Here is a 19,657-nt window from a genome sequence, read left to right as displayed (position 1 = left end):
AGTTTGAACATATAACAATTTATCAGGACAGTACAATGTAGATTATGTGCATTCCATTAAACCAAGGACTTGAATGCAATTTATGAAAATATGGTAAAGGATTGTAAACTATAACACCAGTGCCACTGGACACCATTGTTAATTGATCATTGGTAGGAATTATTCCCCTAACAAACGAATAACTGCTCCAGAGCAGTTGTTGAACTCCCTCTGTTGATATATCACACTCTTGCTATTATGGATTTCATGAAATTCAGCATCATCATGAAACTGCAGCTGAATTTCCACTGTTTTTATTGCTTTTAAATCCTCATCACAGATTGTCATTTATTTCATTTTGACACAGTTATTACTTCATAAAAGTAATCACTGACAGTTACATTTATACCTAGTTGTAAGACTTGAAGACTTGGTACTCAATGATACCAAACATAAAGGGCCTGATCCAGAACTCACTGAAGTCATATGGAAAGCTTCCTATTGACTTCAATGGGCTTTGGATTCAGCCCAAAGAGCCAAATTCTGCTCACACTTACACCTGTGCATCTCCATTGAAGTCAATGGGTTTGCATGGGTTTGACCGAGAGTAGAATTTGGCTCAATGTATTTCTATCATTTCCCACTCTCTCTCTTAGTTATAGGTTGTACTTTTATATAATTATGTAGGGGTCTGCCATATTCGCATCTCCATTAAACTCAGACTCCATGTTCTCAATCTATTTTTTTTTCAGTATTTTTTTCCTTTTGCCACATGATGATGATTGGGAACCTCTCCTCTGTAGCCCATAAAAGTGATGTTTGTTAATATTACATAAAAATGTAATAGAAATGTGCTAAAATGTAAGTGGGGCCAAAGTTTAGATTTGACAATAGCGAGGGCGTGGTAAATTGTGGGTGAAGTGAAGAAAGACAACTCATAGCCAAGTTAGCGATAACTTAGGACATAACCCCAGGCCATTTTGTAAACGTGTTTGGTTCTAACAAGAGTTTTGGACATAATGTAAATGTTCTGGTTGGATGCTATCTATACTGACAGTTATTGGAATGGCATTTACACAGTTGTTAAAGATAATGTTAAATGTTTAATATTAAATAGCCAAAGAGGGAGTAGAAGGTATTTTAATGAAGGTAGCGGAAATATAGATATGGTAAAAGATAGGCTTAATGCTAATTAATCAAGGGTGTTATTGTAAATTATTTTTTTAAAGGATAGCACATTAATTTTAGATTAGCATGCTCATCCACCATCAAGATACCATTAAAAAAAGGATTATTTACCCATTCTTCTCATTCAGGGAATGGACACCCCTGGCTGCACCATTTCATTTTGGAATGTGAGTATAAAAATGCAGTGTGTGGTTATATCATACTTCCTGTTTGCTTTAACCATCTATTCTATTTTAAATTTCTATTTTAAATGAAGTCTTTAATTCTATCACTTATGGTGTCATTCACAGTCTTTGACTAAACTAAATTTATCTGTAACCACCCCAGAGCCTCAAACCTAAAGAATTTAATTTGGTTATTGGTATTATTATTTATACTGAAAATACTAATTGAAAATATTTACACCTCCGAGGGCTCACAGCTAGACCACTTCAGAGGTCTGAGTGCAGTTGCCAAAACATCAAAGCAAATTCTGACAGCTGAGATGAGGCCTCTCAGGGCTCTGCCAAATGGACCTCAGGGCAGAGCCTAACCCTGGGGCTGGGCTTCATGGGTCCCAGGTAAGCCATTGTCAGCAGACTGGCAAGTTGGAGTGTGGTTGTTCCCATGGCCTCTGAAGACCTAGGTTTGAACCCTGTGGGTCATGACACCAGGGACCTGCAGCTCTCATTGATGTCAATTAGAAGCTTGTGGATTTGGGTTAATGGAAGTTATAGCTGCTCAACATCTCTAAGGATCAGGCATCTAAAATCAATTCCTATGACAGTTAGCACAATGCACCATACATCCTCTCCAGCCAACGTGAAATGTCAGACTCAAAGATGGTGGCCTCTGATTCATGGGTGTAAATAGAAATTCACTACACACAATGAGCCATAGCCCTCAGTGCACCCATAATCAACCATTGCATACCATACAACCACTAACACAGCAGATGTGTTAAGACACTGAGATATAAAGCCTGCCCAAGCACCCTCAGAAATGTTGCTCCTAGAATTAAAAGTCATGCACTGTGGCACATGTGATATACAGCTCCCTAGCTGCATGTCTCGGGTTAATGACGATGGATTTTTGTTTATGGCACCAAAGTATCTTAGCTAGAGAAAGGCCCAAGCCAACTTGGAACCAAACGTCAGGGTTGTTTAGACCTAGAGTTTCGGTTTGGGCCTAACTCTAATGTTAGCTCTTGATCTAAAAATTGTCACATTGTAAATCAGGCTATATACAGCTTTCATTTGATACATTATACATCTTCAATTCTGATTTATACTATTTCTAATTCTTCATGTTCCCTCTTTAATGCAGCACTCATTATTGTAGATATTCTTGATTCCCGGAAAGCAGTTCATTCAGATCGGTAGTGGTTTTTGTTCTGGAAGGCAATCTTGGCTTGCCTGATTTATGATTTTTTTCCTCCAAGAGCTGCTGCCACAATTAAGCCAACCACCAGCACGAACATACCAACAGAAAGCAGTACCGTGATCACTATCATTCCTCCGGCCCGCCCTAAGAATGATCCATCATATGCCGTGAAGCTTGTCACTAAAATATAAAGACAAAATATTTAGGGAGTTAAAGCCATCGGGGTAGATTTTCAAACCGATGTTTCCCTTTTGCACCCTGGTGTGAGGGTGTAAGTAGTACTATTTAGTAGGGCTGTCATCGCAGTTAACAAAATAATGTAAAACTTTAGAGCCTACAAGTCCACTCAGTCCTACTTCTTGTTCAGCCAGTCGCTAAGACAAACATGTTTGTTTACAATTACAGGAGATAATGCTGCCTGCTTCTTATTTACGTCACCTGAAAGTGAGAACAGGTATTCGCATGTTACTGTTGTAGCCAGTGTTGCAAGATATTTACATGCCAGATATGCTAAACATTCGTATGGCCCTTCATGCTTCGATTTGTAGGCTCTAAAGTTTTACATTGTTTTGTTTTTTGAGGGCAGTTACGTAACAAAAAAAAATAAATTCTACATTTGTAAGTTGAACTTTCATGATAAAGAGATTGCACTACTGTACTTGTATGAGGTGAATTGAAAAATGCTATTGTTTATCTTTTTTACAGTGCAAATATTTGTAATAAAAAATAATATAAAGTGAGCACTGTACACGTGGTATTGTGTTGTAACTGAAATCAAAATATTTGAAAATGTTGGAAAACATCCAAAAATAATTTAAATTGATATTCTATTATCATTTAACAGTGCGATTAAAACTGCGATTAATCATGACTTTTTTTTAAATCTCACGATTAATTGCAATTTTTTTTTAATCGTTTGACAGCCCTACTATTTAGACATCTAAGCATGTGGTTTTTAGGTGCATTCAGGTACTTAGGCCTTGTTTACACACAAACTAGCAGTTTGTCTAAAGGTATATGTACACTGCAAACAGAGTTGTGATTGCAGGACAGTCTGACATACTGACATTAGCTTTAATCTAGGTAGTGCAGCTAAAATAGCAGTGGATACATGAAGGTACAGAGTTCAGCAAAGGCTGGCAATAAAAGTATGTGCCCAGGGTCCCTAGCATGCCCGCACTGCCATGCTGCCACTTATTCACTGCTATTTTTAGCAGTACTAGCTCCATCAAAGCTAGCACAGATATCCCAGCCCATGCAGCAATCACACCTCTGATTTCAGTGTAGTCGTACCCTAAACGTTTGTTTTTTTTAAGATCCATAATTAAACTGGTGCAGTCTCCAGGTGAAATCTCTCCAAATAAATTTTAAAATGGCTTATGTTAATTCAGCAAGGAATCCATTTATGCTAATTCAATAGAAGTCAGGTATAAATCAATTTAAGAGTGTCCACGCCTAGGTTTTGCACTGGTTTAATTTAATCAGTTTTTAAACCAGATAAGTTAAATCCATGCAACTTTGTGTGAAGACAAGGCATTAGATGTCTAACCTAGTGCAGGAAGTTGGTGGTTACTTATTTTTAAATCTCAATCAGATTCATTATTAGTTATTATTATTTAATCCTTATACTGTAGTGATGAATCAGGCTAAATGAAACCACGGGCCTGCTTCTCACATGCCTTCCACCTTTTTGTAGCCTTTTACACTCGCGTAAATTAACTGATTAACTGCAAAGTGGATACAAAATACTTCTGGTGTAAATGATAATCCAGTCCCAAGTTTCTGCACAGTACTATGAACTGGAGAGAGAAAGGCTAGTGTTAAAATACCTTTAGCAGAGCAGCTTATTATTCTGTAACAGGGTGATTTTATGACTCAGAATGACAGGAGCTTAATGAGAATGACTGAAGTGACTTTTTCACTATGTTAGGGACTCACCATTGTTTGTTTGTATGGCATCTGACCAGCCTGTGTGAGCTCTTATTACCGCATTTTCATCCAAAATAAAGAAATTTACCCTTAAATAAGCATGGTAAAAAATAAGTATTAGACATTCTCTTAAGCAGGATCATACAAAATACCACTGTATGTTTAGTGCAGTTGTTAGCTCTGGATTGTTTTTAACCTAGGATAATATTGTCCACCATAATCAATAGCAAACTTTTTTTTATGATGGAAAATTGCTGTCACAGCCTGTTCTCTGTCTTCATAAAGAAGGACCTTCTGACTCCCATCCCACCATTACTTGAAATGGTTCCTTACTAAGATGGGCCCATGTCCAAAATGTTGAATTGGCATTCAGCTCTAAAGCTCACCTATATTTGGCGGGAGGGTTTTTGGACCTAGTGTTTTGGTTTGGGTCTGTCACTGTTTCTTATTCACCTAAGAAACTATCTACATGTTTCAAAACTCTGCATGGATTTGCTCCTCCCTTCCTCTTTGACTTCATATCCACCCATACTCTTCTATCTCCACATTTCATTCTTAATTCATCCATGTAAGTGGAATTCTTTCTTTAATCTCTCTCTGAGTCACTTTACGGGCCTGATTCAAAGCCCCTTGAAATCACTGGAAAGACGTCCTTTGAACTTGGTAAGCTTTAGACCAGGCCCTCGTTCTCCACCTATGACTTTTCTTTTTTGTCTGAGTTTACAGTTATGAACTATCACTTATGGTATTTGGTAATAAGGAAGCTTTCTAAAGATAATGCATGGCATTACTTAGAGCATTTTGATTTTCAGAAGAAGGTGCAATGAGAAAAATAGAAAAACAGTGCATGCATCCATTGCATCTACACAAGCTGGCATTGTACACTCAGATGCCCATATGTGCTTGCAAAATGGGATTCTGCCTCCTTGATTCTTAAGGCTATGTCTACATGGCACTTTTGTCGGTAAAACTTTTGTCAGTCAGGGGTGTGAAAAAAACACACCTCTGACCGACAAAAGTTTTACCGAGAAAAGTGCCAGTATGGACAGCGCTTTATCGGCAGGAGATGCTCTCCCGCCGACATAGTTACCACCCCTCATTAGAGGTGGTTTTATTTTGTTTTATTTCTCCTGCCAACAAAGAGTGGCGTACCTTATAGTAGAGATAGTCTTAGCTGCCCTAGCCTCAGCATAAGTTAGAATAGGTATGGGGCTGCTGTAACTTGTAACAGTTGACTATGAACTCTAAGGCTTATCTATAGAGTGTGGCAATGTGAACTAGAGGGGTGTGATTTCTGAAGTGCACCAATGTGTTGTGCACTAACTGGCCTGTGTAGACCATGCTGATGTGCAGTAAATGCTCCTCAGTGCACATTATCGTAAATCTGCTTCAAACAGCACTCAATTAATGTGCACAAGGGAACTTAGTTAACACCAGCAAGGTCTACATGAGCCAATTAGTGCACAACACCCTGGTGCACTTTAGAAATCACACCCCTCTACCGTGCATTGCTGAACTGTGTAGACAAGCTGTAAGGAACCATACCCAGCTGTGAATTGGAAGAGCCCATTCAATTCCCTAGCACACCTTCTAGTCTGTAGTGGGGATTGGTTGGAATGGGAGCCAGGTCTGCCAGCTTTATGCCAGCTCTGAACCCACACCCCACTACCTACCACTGGAATTCTCAGCTAGAGCTGGGTAAGAAATGGTTTTCCCGTCCTCCAAAAAATGTTGAGATTTTGAAAAATGTTCCCATCCTAAATCAGGACAAAAAGTCAAAATCTCAGAATTTTAATATTTGTAAATGTACTATCATTAGCTTAAATTTAGAAACAAAATGTGGTTTCAAACCAGAAAACTGACAGCTTTTTGCTTAGAAAATCTCAAAACAGGACGTTTTAACAATTTCAAAAGTTTTTTCAACATTTTTTCGAGTTCAGAAATTTGTCAAAACTGATCCTTCCCCATGAAAAGTTTCAGTTTTGACAAATCAGCAGTTTCCAATGAAAAAACATTTTGTCAACAGATTCCTAACCAGCTCTAGTCTCAACTCAGCAGCTCTGGCCAGATTCTGAATACTTTGCAAAGGGGCTGGAACCAGAGTGGAGAATTTGTCCTGTGTACATAAGAGCCCATTTTTGAATGCCTATGTATGTTTTTTAAGAGAACCCTCATTTTGTCTTCCCCGGAATATCTCAGTCCTAAGGTAGTTGTGGAGCCTGAAAGGTTCATCTCTAAAACCATTGTGTTTGGTTTCAGTGGGTGTCTAAACAAAATGTATTAAACACTAGGGACCATGAATCAGAAGTAAATAAGTTGCATTTTTTGGAGTGCACCTCTCCTGAATTATAGTGGAAATGACTGAACCACACAGGGCAGGAAACAATTCTTAAACAACTCTGAGCCTAGCATGTTTTAAAAAAACAAAAACAAATATTTAACCCTTTTTATATTTGCTAGAGAAAGGAAACCCTCTCATGCTTTCATGTTGCCAGCATCACCTTGTGTAAGAGTACTGACTTATCAAAGTCTAATATTTTAGCCCTACTGAATGCACTTTCATTTCAGTTGGCTCATACGGTACCTGTAAATCGACGATGGCTGAAGGGCTCGATTGCAGAAGGGGCCTTTAGGTTTTTCACAGACTTCTACCCCCACCTGGTAGCCTACGACTGTGGTCAGCTTGTAGTTCCCATCATCAATGTCCATGCTCACAAGATCCCTGGCTATTCTACATGAGACACTCTTGAATTCTCCCGCAAAGTAAACTTGGGCAGTAGAGGAAGAGTAGAGGGATTTGATCTGATTGGTGTCTGTCACAGCTTGAAAAAGGACAGCATAAAAACTTCACATTAATCATATGACCAATCAATGCAGCAAGACCATAACCTATTACTGACACTGTGGTTTGAAGATGTTATCTGAGGGCTCAAGCATCCCATACAGGGGAGTAAGGAACCATAAGGTGCCCCTTTCTCTCCCCTGTGTAGGCAACATGGGTTGTAATGTCTGGGAGAAGTAGCTGCCCTGTGGGTGTTAGTCCCTTGCCTGTGCAGATAGGTGAGGAGTGGATAGAGCATTGGCACAGGATGAGCTGACACAGAGGAGGGGAAGTAGGTTGCAGGAAAAAGGTTGGCACAGCTTACATCCTCTATGGAACAAGTGGGAAACAGGATCTGAATTGGGACTGAGTCATAATTCAGTCCCTGTTCTTTACTCCTCGGCTAGAACAAATATGTCCTGCCCCTTTCCCAGGGACAGATTGCAAGGTGCCAACCTAGTCCTCATTGTCTGTATTAATGAGGGAAGAAAGGATAGTGTGAAAATAGAACTGAACTTTGAAAATGATTTTCTCTCCCAACTTTATAGTGTGCACATAATTCACAGGCCACAACCATGGTGCCTCAACTAAGCAACATCGTGACTAGCCAGAGGCCACAGTAGTATATGGACTGAGCAGTGTGGGTATCTATAGGGCATGGATTGGATAACATGTCTACTTGCAGGAAAAACAGAAAAAACTTTACTGGAAATTCTCTTTGAAAAATGTTTCCACCTTTCTTACAGGTAAAAGCTTAAAACAAAAATTTTCTGACTAGCTGTCCCTGAAGGCCACAGCCATGTTGCAGGGAATGAGAAGCCTCCAGGATAATTATAGGGCACAGATGTGATGCCTGTGTCCTGGCCTTACAGAGCCACTAACGATGCCCACAACCCATGCAGCATGAATGGGATTATGAATAGGGGAGCAAGAAAAGCCCCCAAAAAGGAGCAAGAATTTATTTTTAAAAAATAGAAAAAAGAGAAAGACAGATGAAAAGGAGAAGAAAGAATGGAGACAGAAGAGAGGACATGTCAGAGAGGGAGAACAGGCAGAAAAAAAGATGCCGCACATGTGTCAGAGCACGGCACAAGGATACAGGTGGACAAGTTAAAAGAATCGACACATCGAAAGAGAAAAATCAAGAATACACCATACCTGGCATAGCAACTTTATCACCAACAGCCGCTACTGCTGGTCTAATCGTGGTGGGTGTGAATTGAGAGGAAGAAATACACTTAGGAATATTAACAATGAAAGATGAACTCATTCTTGCTGCTAAAATCACGCTCGCATTTGGAAAGAAATCTAGTGCTGGAAATGAAAAAAAGATAACGTTAGAGCAAATTTGTCTCCATGTAAATATATGATGACCAGGAAATTTAGCTAATGGATATTGATATATTTATTAGAGCTGATGGGGAAATAAGTTTTTCCCATCATGAAAAATCTCTGAGGACACAAATTTTTTTTTTCATTTTCATTGACATTTTTCAGGTGGGGGGGGGGGGGGGTTGATGAAAACCAAAATTGTTCAACAAAATGGAAACGTTTTCACAAGAACTTCCTTTTTGTTGAACAGCCATTTTCCACTGTAAAAATGTTCTGATAGACAATTTTGGACCAGCTTCGCTATTTATCTTATGCTTTTTTTTTTTTTTTTTTTTTAAATGCTATAGACACTCAAGGAACAGATCAAATGTTTAGGAGAGAATCTTAGTTATCTTAATTAGGTGAATGTACCTATGAAACTTATGATTTGCAATTACTACTAACGTAACTGGTTTTGAGTTCCTCACTAGGTCTGTGGTTGGGAACGCAGCAGAAGCCCGTCTTGAGTGGGGCATACCGTACCTTGTTCTGCCACAATCCCTCTGATAATATAATTATTGCTTTATATATCTATGTTGAAAAACATAAACAACATCTACTAACCTAAGAACTAAGCTTACTAGCCTCTGTGAAAAAGACGTGCTGCCACTCCGCTAAAACCACACTCCCTGCTATTTAAAGGAATTGAAGAGTAACACACTGTTTGATTTTAATAAATGGTTAATCCATTTTAAAATAATCTATTTTAAAAACATAGGGCCAGATTCTCTGTTACTCCAGTCCAGCCCTGAGCACAGGGCCCATTGGAGGCAGGGGAAGATGTGGCTTGAAGCTATGTTTGCACTTCCCTAATTGTGGCCCCCGTCCCAACCCAAAAGCTTTGATGCTTCCATTTTCTAAATTCAATGCCCAGGTGAGAAGCCAACCTCTCTCCAACAGCTATTGAAAAAGAGGAGGATGCCGTCCCTTGAGTCTGTTTGGGAGCCCCATCTTTCCTATCAGCCATTAGGTAGTATATGACTGATAAATTCCTACCCGGTCCTCTGACTCTGGAAAGGAGAAGGAAAATTCCCTCTGACAGTTCACTTCCTCTGTTCTCAGAGCCTTCTGCTATTTTAACCCTCCTGCAGCTTTCTTGATTCACAGGAGGGAATGTGAAGAGTGGTAAAGCCTCCACTGCTCCACTCTTCCATCAGCTCTCTTGGCTGCAGAGAGGCTTGGGATTTTGGTTCTCTACCTCTCCCCCAGCCCTACTTTTCAGTCTTCCTCCTAGCAGATAGCCCCAGCACCTGCCACTGCTGATGCCCACTACTTTCCCAAGCAGCTGCAGAATGAACCTCATCTAATTCTTGTCAGCTTCATTGTTGCCCACATGATACTGAACAGCAGCTGTGAAATCTCAAATCGTCGATTTTCACTCTGTTGCTGCTTCAGGGGTCTCGAAGCAGCAGCAGAAGCACTGGGGCTGTCTGACTGCAGACTTAGGAAGACAGCACTGCAATGGCTTACATTCTGTTCACAGCTGGAACCATAAGGACCAGAACCCTTAAAATAAAATAGAAGAAAGCAAGCTTAGATTCTTCAGAAGCTGTTGGCAACCATCTGGGAAAATTTCTTACTTGCAGTGGACAAGTTAGTTTTTCAAGCTCTCTGTGTGGTTATTATGTGGAATCAGTAGCAAGTCAGTTTATAGTGAGAAGCATTTGTAGTTATAAAACATTAATATTATAGCTAGTTTAAATATCAGCCTTTATACACTTAAAAACAACTCTTCTGCCACTCACAGGGGTGGTTTTATTATGCTGACGGGAGAGCTGGGGAGACGGGAGATGCGCTGCAGCTGCACCACTGCCAGGAGCGCCACCAGCTTTTCTGCCACCCTAGGCGGCAGAAGGTCCCGCCCCGAAATGACGCCCCCCACAGAGGCGGCGGAAGGTCCCGCCGCTGAAATACCACCGCGGTTGCCGCCCCCCAAATTGTAGCGCCCTAGGCGACCGCCTAGGTCACCTAATGGGTTGCACCGGCCCTGACCACTGCACCACTATACGTGTAGACATGCCCTGAATCTAAAACTTAACTTTTGTTTAAATAACCAGATATGTACATTCTTTAAGTAAATCTTTTAATTAAAATGGGTTTTGCCCAGGTTGTAGTAATTTCCTACAACGCCAGTGCAAACTAGAAAGTGAAACTGACTAGAAAGGGACTACAAAGAAAAATGAATGATCTAGTCTAATTTCACTCTTCAAGATGAGTGAAATGCAAAGTATCAACAGACAGCCTCACTAATGGAAAGTAAATTAGATTTTTTTAGAGTTAGATTTTCTGCTGATCACTTCAGTGATGCCACTGGAGCTATCTGATATGAGTCTCCAGTTCAGCAAGGATGTGTATAAGGATGTGTCTAACTTTAAGCCCATGAGAACTCCCATTGACTTCAGTGAGACTACTCATATACTTAAAGTTAGACACATGCTTAAGTATGTTGCTGAACTGGGGCCTAAAACTAATGTAACAGAGTGGAGAATCAGGCCCTGAATATTCTCTAATGCAGGGGTTCTCAACCCTTTTCTGTCTGAGGCCCCCCACAACATGCTATAAAAACTCCACGGCCCACCAGTGCCACAATAGCTGCTTTTCTGCATATAAAAGCCAGGGCTGGCATTAGAGGGTAGCAAGCAGGACAATCACCTGAGGTCCCACACCACAGGGGCCCCTGCAAAGCTAAGTTGCTCAGGCTTCAGCTCTGGGTGGTGGGGCTCAGGGTTCCACACTTCAGCCCCATGTAGTGGGGCTTCAGCTTTCTGCCCTGGGCCCCAGAAAATCTAATGCCAGCCATGCTTGGCGGCCCTCCTGAAATCTTCTCGCTGCCCCCTAGGGGGCCCCAGACCCCTAGTTGAGAATGCTCTAATGTACTGTTAGTAATGACTGGGGTTTTTTTTACATGTGACTTTTAACCTGACAGTATTCCCCTTAGTCACCTCTGAGATAAACCTTGGGCTCTCCTGTGCTTGCTGGAAGACCAGGTACAGCATTTTAGTCCGCCTGGATACCAGTGTAATGTGAGCCAGTTCATTGTGCTCTCTACATGGCCTCTGGCCATTTGTCCTAATGCTAATTCTTTTTTTCTTTTTTTTTGCATTCTGATGTACTGATTTCAGTTGTATGCAGTGTAGCTCTAGCCCTGTGGGTCCCAGGATATTAGGGAGACAAGGTGGATGAGGTAATATCTTTTATTGGACCAGTTTCTGTTGGTGAGAGAGACTCGCTTTTGAGCTACACAGAGCTCTTCTTCAGGTCCAGGAAAGGAACTCCCAAGCATCTGTTCCACCTTGCATTTTGTTACGACCCTGGGAGTCCCTTTCCCCAGACCTGAAGAAGAGCTCTGTGTAGCTCGACAGCTTCTCTCTCTCACCAACAGAAGTTGGTCCAATAAAAGCGATTACCTCACCCACCTGACCTTGCCTCTCTGATTTCAATTTTGTTTACTTTGTTATGCTGAAGACCCTGATCTTTCAGTCCTTAGGCAAAACTCCCATGGAATTTTTCTTGCTTGAGGACTGCAGGGCTGGAGCCAAAGGGCCAGACTCTGCTCCGAATAGAAACCCAGAGCAACTTGATTGGGTTGAACAGTCTTATTTTAGGTTTACACTGGTATCACAGAGAGCAGAATCTGGCCTAAAATGTAAAAATAAATAGTTCCATTAATGAATTACTAACAGTAGGTTATATTCTAATACCTCCTTTCATTCAGAAAGAATCAACAGTTTTTTAAAGAATGTACCTATCACTCATCAAAGACCTGATCCAACTCCTGTTAAAATCAATGGAAAGACTCTCATTGTTTTCAGGCAGTATTGGTTTGGGCGGTAAATGAACACATTATTATACACATAATGAAATATGCTGTGAGCTTCATTTTCAGAGGCGCTGAGCACCTGTACCTCCAATGACTGCTGAAAATCAACCTCTATATGAATACTGAATTCAGGGTGAAGAAAAGGGTCAAGAATAGGTGTGTTTGACCTTAAAAATGTCACACTCCTATAAAGACTAATAGGATCTCTATCTGCACTACTTGTACTCTAAATTAGGGTGACCAGCTGTCCTGTTTTTAAAGGGACAGTCCCGTTTTTTGGGACTTTTTCTTATATAGGTGCTTATTACCCCCCATCCCCTGTCCTGTTTTTTCACAGTTGCTATCTGGTAACCCTAACTCTAATGATACCTAAAATGCGCATATAGATAAATTAAGTGACCTTACACATTTCTCCTATGCATGTGCACTATTTATCTTCCTTTGACTAAGACAATGCAGAACATTACCAACAACTTTCCTGCCTTTAGTATTCTATCACCCTTTGGAAACTGGTTTGGGAGCATTCTGATCAGTGTGACAGATACTGCTGAATTACAAGATTGTTACAATATATAAGTTTGTTGCAGTATCTCAGGCACATTTTTCTTTCTTCTTCTTACTAACTACGCCAGGAGAAAGGAGATCATACATTCTGGTACTTTCCTAATACCATTTTTTATTTTGGCTTCAATCTAGATAGTTTCTTTTTGCCTATTATTCAAGTAGCATGGAGTTTTAATTTTTTTTCTTTGTTCTGTACACACATAAATATCAGATTTAAAGGACAAAATTCTTTTCTCAGTTACACCTGTGTAAATCTAGAGTAATTTGATTTATTATTAACTTTATTATTATTACCTATTCTTAGTGTTTTATATAGTGCCATGTGCATGCATGAGCTGTACATATCAGTAATTTTTTTAAGGAAAAGGTATAATTTCTTGCCCACAGTATGTCAGTGGAAGTTGAAGTCCATGGAGATACTTCAGACCTACGCTGGTGTTAATGATGGCAGAATTTGGCCTGACATGATTCAAAATTCTCTATCAAATAGAGTTAGGTTTTACAATCAAGGATTCATGTGGGAAATATGTATAAATCTTCTAATAAATAATTTATTTGCCTGTAAAACTCCTTATATGTATGGCTCTACATAAATAATAATAATAGCAATATCTGAAATAAAACTAAATATTGCTATATTGTTTCCTGTTCATCTAAACCTGGGTTGCACTGTTACAGCATCAATTCAGCTGAGCATTACTAAACATAAATACATTAATTCAAAGCATAAAATCCAATGTAGCTTGCTACTACTGAAACAGAAAAGTGGTACTTACAGATTTTGTCTAAACTGGACAGTTGAACAGCCCATCCTATTCCAAGGCAGCCAGCAAAGCAAATCAGCTGAATTAGCTTCATTGCTGTAATGTGAAGGGATTAGTCTAGCTTGGTGGACAACTGAGAAGTAAGTTTCTTGGTCTGTAGATTTTCTGCCTTGGAAAAGTGGGAGGGATTTGCATCATTAAACAGGTGCATAGAAGGGGGATGGGAGAAAAGGAAGAGAAGAGACAAGGGAGATGCATGTACTAGATAAAGCTGCAGTTCTCATCACACAGTGAGGCAGCAACATGGGTGTAAAGGTAATGGGAACTTTAAGGACTTGATTCAGTAAAGGGCTTAGAAGTAGGGGCTTAGGTCCTTTCCTGGATCTGGGCCTAAATGCTCAAGAGAGCAGTGAGAGGACTTCTGCCCATTGGCGATGACCAACCTGCTCAGAGAGCTTTGCATGAGAAATAATTTCTAAATGACATTCAGCTAACTGATCCATTTCATAGAGAAAATCACAACCTAATTTCTTCTTTAAATGAAATAGAGAGAAGATGCTTGTGTTAAAGATGATGCACACAGCTGATGTCAAACACATACTGATGAAATAATAACCTACCCAAAACTCTCAGTGCTACTATATCTTTCCATAAGGCACCCAAGGAGAAAAGGAAAGATAAGTGGAAGGTAAAAGAGAACCTATAAACTCTAGGAGTCAGCATTCTAATAGTGGGGAGCTTTGGTTTAGTTAATTTCAGTCAATTTGAGAGGATGAGCTATATCCTTTACTCCACTATAAATACTGTATCATTTTTTTTCGGGGGGAGGGGGAGAGCCAAGATTAGTCATTTTTATAATACAGGGACTGAGGATCTTATCCAGGGCTCCTTTAGGTCTACCTTCAAAAGTTTAACATAACGGGATCTTTATACAGTAGATATGAGTAAGTGATAAATTACCCACTACACAGAAATGTATTCCTACAACTTTCAAACAAAAGGTGGGACAAAATCCATCTAGTAAGCAAGAATTTTTTTCTCAATATATTATACTGTAGTCTGTAAGAGTAGCTTCTATATGTACTTTATGCTCAAGAGTGTGGTGAACCCTAGGTACATCAACTTTATTTTTGGAGGAAATAATATACCCATTTTCTTAAATCCCTGAATATTGCTATAAACTAGGAGGACTGAGGAAGCCTGGATGACATATACTCCAATCCTCCAGGGAAAACTGAGGCATTGGAGGCAATTGCTTAGAATTTCCTACTAGATTTTTGATGAAGCTAAACGTAGAATAAAAGTCAAATGTTCCTGTCCATTTTTGGATCTAGAATACTAACCTTAGCTAGGACTGAAGCCCTTCAAGCTAAATGGTGCGGTATGTAGGCATTGGTGTTGGAGATTCATGAGTAAATGGAACCAAGTAAATGGAAGTCTGCCCTCTGAGTCTGTAATGAATTGTTGCCTGATATGTCTTTCATTTAAGAGGTAAAAAACAAGAAATCCATTTCTGGTCAATTAGGATCACATGAAACAAAATGGAAGTGTTAATCCCAGTGCACTAGCCAAATTCAAGTGTGGATACTGTCATTTTGTTCATGTAAATTCCGTTGAGAGTATCAATTGGCGAAATGGTTATTAATAGTTATTTGTATTGCGGTAGTGCCTTTGGGGCTTCACTCAGGGATCGGGGCCTATTGTGCTAGGCAAACAGATGGGGGCAGGTGAAAGCACCATGTAACAGGAAGACAATTATGATAAGTGTAATAAGCATCAGTCACAGTACACCAGCTACCTCCCCATTGTCACAGTTTTGTATGTCTTTTCCTGCATAGGTCTTTTCCTCTTAAAAAACTGTAGTGTGGTGTAATGTAGTGCTGCTAGCAAAGAATGTCTGCCACATTCCACTCCAGAGCTGGCTGCATTCCAGTAGTGGGTGGGGTTTGAGGTCTATAAAGCATTTTTGAGATGCCTCTGGAAGAAAAGTGTTGTGTAGTTTTAATATTTTCAACCATCAGCTGTGGGTAGCTCTCCCTATATAAACACAATGAGCCAGCAGCTGTTCTAACTGGCAGTTCCAGATGGTCATAGTTCATTCAGATTGGTTGCTCTTTAGCAGATTAATTACCTTCCCAACTAAATGTGAGACCTTTTTTTTTTAGGGACATGGTTCATGTCAAGTCTTAATAGGAGAGCAGCAATGTGTGGATCTGATCATAGAACTTTGTTAATATTTTAACCTTATAACTTTGAAGTTGGGCTAATGGTGCCTCTGTGGCATCAGAATGTGGATTGCTCAATCAAATTCCTGATGATGCTACTGCAGTTCCCTTTCCCATCCATAAATCCTAACTGGAAAGAACTGCAGGCTGTTCCAGACATTCCTTTAAAACTGGTTTCCTGGAGAATGAAAATAGGTACAGTTTGGTCGTTCAAAAGGAAAACCCTGAATTTACATAGTATGCTGGGAGGGAAACCTCTGCCTTCCCATTCAGCGTACAACAGACTGCTACTCCCTGGTGTGTACTGTAATACCACATAATCTTTGGTCTATAATTCCTGTAATTTAAAACAGGAATCCGCTGCATTCAGGGAGTTCCTTTTTTCCATAGCCCAGATAAAAGCATGAGACATAATTGCTACTCAATGATTTTATTATGCTCACTTAGGCATTCAGTCCTTGCAGGTAAATACATTGAACATCAGAGCATTTCTTCAAGGAGCAGCATCAGCACTCAGATTGAATGTGGACAGACATTAATGTTGTTTTCTTTCTAAGGGGTCGAGGAGTACACCTTGCAATAACTCACAAATTGAGAACTGTATGGTTTCTGCAAGGGCAGTTGAAGAAGGATTAAAAAATAATCTCCAGATCTACTCCATCCTTGGTTTGTTGGCTGAGATTGGTGACAAAATGTGAGATGGTGCTAATTTTGGTGTGAATGGACTGAGACTAACAAACTCATCTCACAGCCACGTGACTGATAGAGTCTAGTAACAACTTTTGGTCACAGCCAGCGTGGGCTGGATAAAAACTGGTGATGTGTGGGAGAGATGAAAGACTAATTATTCCATTATCATTTCACATAGCCGTATAGTACCCCAGCAGGATACTCTCTGGAGCAGGGCCAAGAGAGTCTAGTTCTACCAGGCAAATGTTGCAAGGAAGGATAAGATTCAAGAAGGAGGAGAGGGGGGGGGGGGGAAGCTGCCACTATCTGACCAGGATCTCAGATCTGAAATTGTTTACCTAGGTTCTATGTTGGTGCCAATTGTCATATTATCTAAGTGTCTCTGTAGTTTCTGAATGTTTACCACCTGACCCTGCACCCAACTGGGACCCAACACAGAATGTGTAAACACCATACAGTGACAGCTAACTGAAAAACCAATGCCTGTAGCTCAATAGAAGATGATTTATGTTTTGTATTGCAAAAGGTCTCAGAGATCCCTGATCAGGGTCAGGGCCCAGTGCTAGGTACTGTGCAAACACATAAAGATTCCTCTGCAAAGCAAACAGGTGACAAATTCAGTTATATTAAATTCCAAAATAATCCCTAAAATACGAAAAAGGGAAACAGGATGGAAGAAAATAAAAATCAACAGAACTAGCCAAAAGGCTCTAGGAACAAGGCTATTTGCAGTGATGACAGCAGCATCTTCCTTCTAAACCTTTTTCTCTAAAAATCAAATGTAGCCAGTGGCTCAAGTAGATCAGAATAGGAGGGGAGCTCACCAGTTTGGATGGTTGATGTTGGCATAGTCCTTGGTGTCATGTACTAATGATATTGCATCATATTGTGTGGTGGAAGATGGTATGGGGAAGACAATGGGGCAAGGGAATACATGTATCTGAAAGGAATCCAAGCAGGCCCACAGACATCTAAATGAAATTGAGTGTATGTTTATGCAAGTGCAGTGTGAAGCTGTGTAAAGGAACAACCGTGCTCCCAGCAGTCTCTCTTCTGTGGAGAGCCAGAAGGTGTCTGAAGTAGCTGTGGTTTCCTCTGGATTCATAGGTAATTGTTATAGAGGGTGGATTTAGCCACTCCTGAGGTGTTGCTATTAATTATTATTAATTATGACATTACTTTGAATGTCTTGAACTGTGTGTGCCATCATTTCCACCACTAAGGTCAGAAATTCAGACAAGGCCCCAGGCTTTCTGTGGCCTTGGCTACACTAAAGGGAAAAGTCAATTTAAGCTACGCAATTTGAGTTATATGACTAGCGTAACTCAAATTGATGTAGCTTAGATCTACTTACCGCGGGGTCCACACTACGCGATGTCGATAGGAAATGCTCTCCCGTCGACTCGCCTTGTTCTTCTCGATCTGCTGGAGTACAGGAGTCAACGGGAGAGCGATCGATGGTCGATTTAGAGGGTCTTCACTAGACCCACTAAATCAACTGCCGATACATCGATCGCTGCAACATCGATCCTCCGGTAAGTGTAGACAAGCCCTGTGACAATGCATGGCTACTTTCCCCTGATTTATTTAATTTTTTCTCGCTGAGGCTGTTAAAATTATTTTTAGGAGGAATATCTGTGGATGTGTGCAGTTTTCCTGCAGTTTTCAGGAAGATTTCTTTGACACCTACTGCTTTTTAAGGGATTCTTTCTGCTTAAAATTCTGAGATTAAGTTTTACACTGCAACAATTTTGCAAAAATTCATTTTTTTTTGGAAATAGTACTAGTTTTTGTTCAAACCTTCAAGTAGTCTTTGCGGTATTGTCCTTAAGCCTGTGTGACTCCTGCAGTCATACTGGACCTTGCTCTACAGAGACACCTGTGAGCTGGCAGCCTGATCACCAACCTCAGATTCTCTGTCCATAACAACACTGGCTGGTTCCAGTGGCAGTGGACTGCAACATAGAAGGAATTCCCTTACAAAGTATATACGTTAATTGTCTATGTATTTTTTTAATGTAAAAGATCATGTCTGTATTAACTTCATTTTGATTGTTTATGGCAACAAACACCATCCTGCTGCAGTTGCACCAGTTGTGGTTTTTACAACTTAAAAACAGAAGGAACCTAATATGAATTCTTTCTTTCTTTCTTTCTTTTGGAAACCTGTCCCTTTGCTAGTTTAGAGGTGTTTCTCTGCCAGTGGAGCTTGGACTAGTGTCCCTTATGGCCAGATCCACGTGTTTCAGTGGGAACCATCTAGATTTAGCAGGCAGTGAAGAGGCTATTTAATTTCCAAATTTGTTCATCTGCTGAAAAAACATGTGGGCCAAGATTTTAAAACAATGGGTGCTTAAGTCAGGGGCTTAAGTTTGTAAATCAATAAGAGCTTCTGGGTGCTCAACACTATTGAAAATCAGGCCACTCTGTTAGGCACAAGATTCCTAAAGCCTCCTTTAGCTCATGTGGTCAAACAGTGTTCTGTTGGTGTCTGATCTATTTTGTCACTGCCTGACTCAGACTGTAATCTTCTCAGGGGGAAGGAATGATGTCTTCTTGTTCATGTGTAGAGCACCAAGCTGGTGGTGCTCAGTAACCAATGAACAATAACAAAAGTGGTTGTTTTCAGCCTAGTGCTGACAGTGATCACCTGATTTTGGGGTAGACTTGCTAAATTACAATGAAGAGGCCAGCTTCAAATATAGACAAAAGGGAACATGCCTCCTCCTCAGAGTAGATTCCTCAACCAACCTTCTCCTCATTGTAGATCCCCCCAATGCCTACTCCACCTATGTCTAGTGAATGGTCTGTATTTTTGCCTATGCTAAACAAAAGTACAACTAATTTACCACACAGACTGATACTTTCTTAATCCTAATCATTGTGGGCTCATCCATCCCCTGATCCAATTAAAAAGTAATATCCATGTTGCATCAGTGATACA

The 19,657-nt window shown here is 40.3% G+C and overlaps 1 protein-coding gene across 1 annotated transcript; it reads right to left on the bottom strand.

Moving 5' to 3' along the window:
* Window positions 1–2,566: 2,566 nt before the first annotated feature.
* Window positions 2,567–13,892, bottom strand: UPK2 (uroplakin 2). Its single transcript, XM_065400315.1, has 5 exons — window positions 13,811–13,892; window positions 8,438–8,593; window positions 7,043–7,280; window positions 4,468–4,547; window positions 2,567–2,709 (listed from the first exon to the last, which is right to left on the bottom strand). Exons 1-5 carry the CDS (start codon window positions 13,890–13,892, stop codon window positions 2,567–2,569), a joined length of 699 nt encoding a protein of 232 aa, XP_065256387.1.
* Window positions 13,893–19,657: the final 5,765 nt, after the last annotated feature.

Source organism: Emys orbicularis, chromosome 1 (assembly GCF_028017835.1).
Source record: "Emys orbicularis isolate rEmyOrb1 chromosome 1, rEmyOrb1.hap1, whole genome shotgun sequence".
In the NCBI taxonomy this organism is placed as follows: domain Eukaryota; kingdom Metazoa; phylum Chordata; order Testudines; family Emydidae; genus Emys; species Emys orbicularis.
Note: the sequence above shows the minus strand (reverse complement) of the source record. Positions and strands in the feature narration are given on the sequence as shown.

Coding starts and splice junctions, on each gene's coding strand:
- UPK2 (XM_065400315.1), bottom strand. CDS start 13,892: ATGAAGCTAATTCAGCTGATTTGCTTTGCTGGCTGCCTTGGAATAGGA. Junction 7,281..8,437: donor TGATAAAGTTGCTATGCCAG/GTATGGTGTATT, acceptor TCCTTTTTCAAG/CTGTGACAGACACCAATCAG. Junction 2,710..4,467: donor TGCCATACAAACAAACAATG/GTGAGTCCCTAA, acceptor TTTATATTTTAG/TGACAAGCTTCACGGCATAT.